This window comes from Penaeus monodon, chromosome 20 (genome assembly GCF_015228065.2).
Source record: "Penaeus monodon isolate SGIC_2016 chromosome 20, NSTDA_Pmon_1, whole genome shotgun sequence".
In the NCBI taxonomy this organism is placed as follows: Eukaryota; Metazoa; Arthropoda; class Malacostraca; order Decapoda; family Penaeidae; genus Penaeus; species Penaeus monodon.
In genome coordinates, this window is record NC_051405.1 from 7,690,136 (window position 1) to 7,691,079 (window position 944).

At 44.7% G+C, this 944-nt stretch overlaps 1 protein-coding gene across 2 annotated transcripts in view; it reads right to left on the reverse strand.

Moving 5' to 3' along the window:
* The window catches only part of LOC119585611 (homeobox protein prospero-like), a gene marked incomplete at its 5' end in the record, with an annotated part of 25,587 nt that overhangs the window by 15,718 nt on the left and 8,925 nt on the right, over positions 1 to 944 (reverse strand). For both annotated transcript variants that reach the window (XM_037934281.1, XM_037934280.1), the window contains 1 exon segment: positions 306 to 465. In XM_037934281.1, the coding sequence (XP_037790209.1) occupies positions 306 to 465 (160 nt within the window).

Genomic DNA, 944 nt, shown 5'->3' on the forward strand with positions numbered 1-944 from the left:
GCGTCTGATGTCTGCCTTTCAGCTCATGTATAAGGGATTCGATTCCTTAACAGCTGTTTAATGTCTTTGGGTCAGCGGCTAAGGGATCGAGTTTTACTTTGCAAGACAATAAACGCAAAGTAATGACGTCCGACTGAAGTGTAAAAGGGTTTCGATAATGGCTGTTTCCCCCGTAGCCTGCTCAGGAATACTTGAATGAATAAATAAGGAAGCCTACAGACGTCAGTACATCGAGTCACAGATGGACTGCGACGGCGAGAGAAGGAAAAAAATCCACGTGAAAAAACGCCACTTTGAATACTCACCGGAAGTTGGAGAACCACTTGACGAGTTGCGCTGTGTTGTTCTTGTTGAATTTAATGTCCGGGAAGTAAGTCTTGAGCACCGAAGATGAGGGATACCGGACGAAGAAGAACATGAGCTTGGCTTTGCGTAGATGCATCGGCGTCAGGGTGCTGGAGTGCGCTGGAGTTAAGGAAAAAACCACGGTGTAAACCACGGGTGCCACGGGATCGCGAGCGATCCATACAAGGGAACTGGTAACCATCTTCCGGTTCCCTGCGCCGCGTGTCAGCCGACGCCGGAAGCGGGAAGATGTTTATCAAGTGTGTATGCTTCGCAATGTCAGGGCGGAAGTTTTCCCTAAAGGCTAGCATGGACTCAATGACTATATGGGTCATGATTTCTGGTGTTGCTTAAATATGATTCATGAATTAAAAAGCAGGGAAACAAGTGTTTTATAAACAGATATATTTCATGAACTATCTTTATCACTAAGACAATAATCAAATTTCTCTACGGTTATACAAAAGGCAGTGGAGCATTTTGATGAAGGAAGGGCTTGAGGAAAACTAAATAATGGGTAAGAGAGAGAAGACGAGAGGAATGAAGATAAGACGACCTTTTACCAATAACAGCGAATAACATGCAATGATGTGGACGTC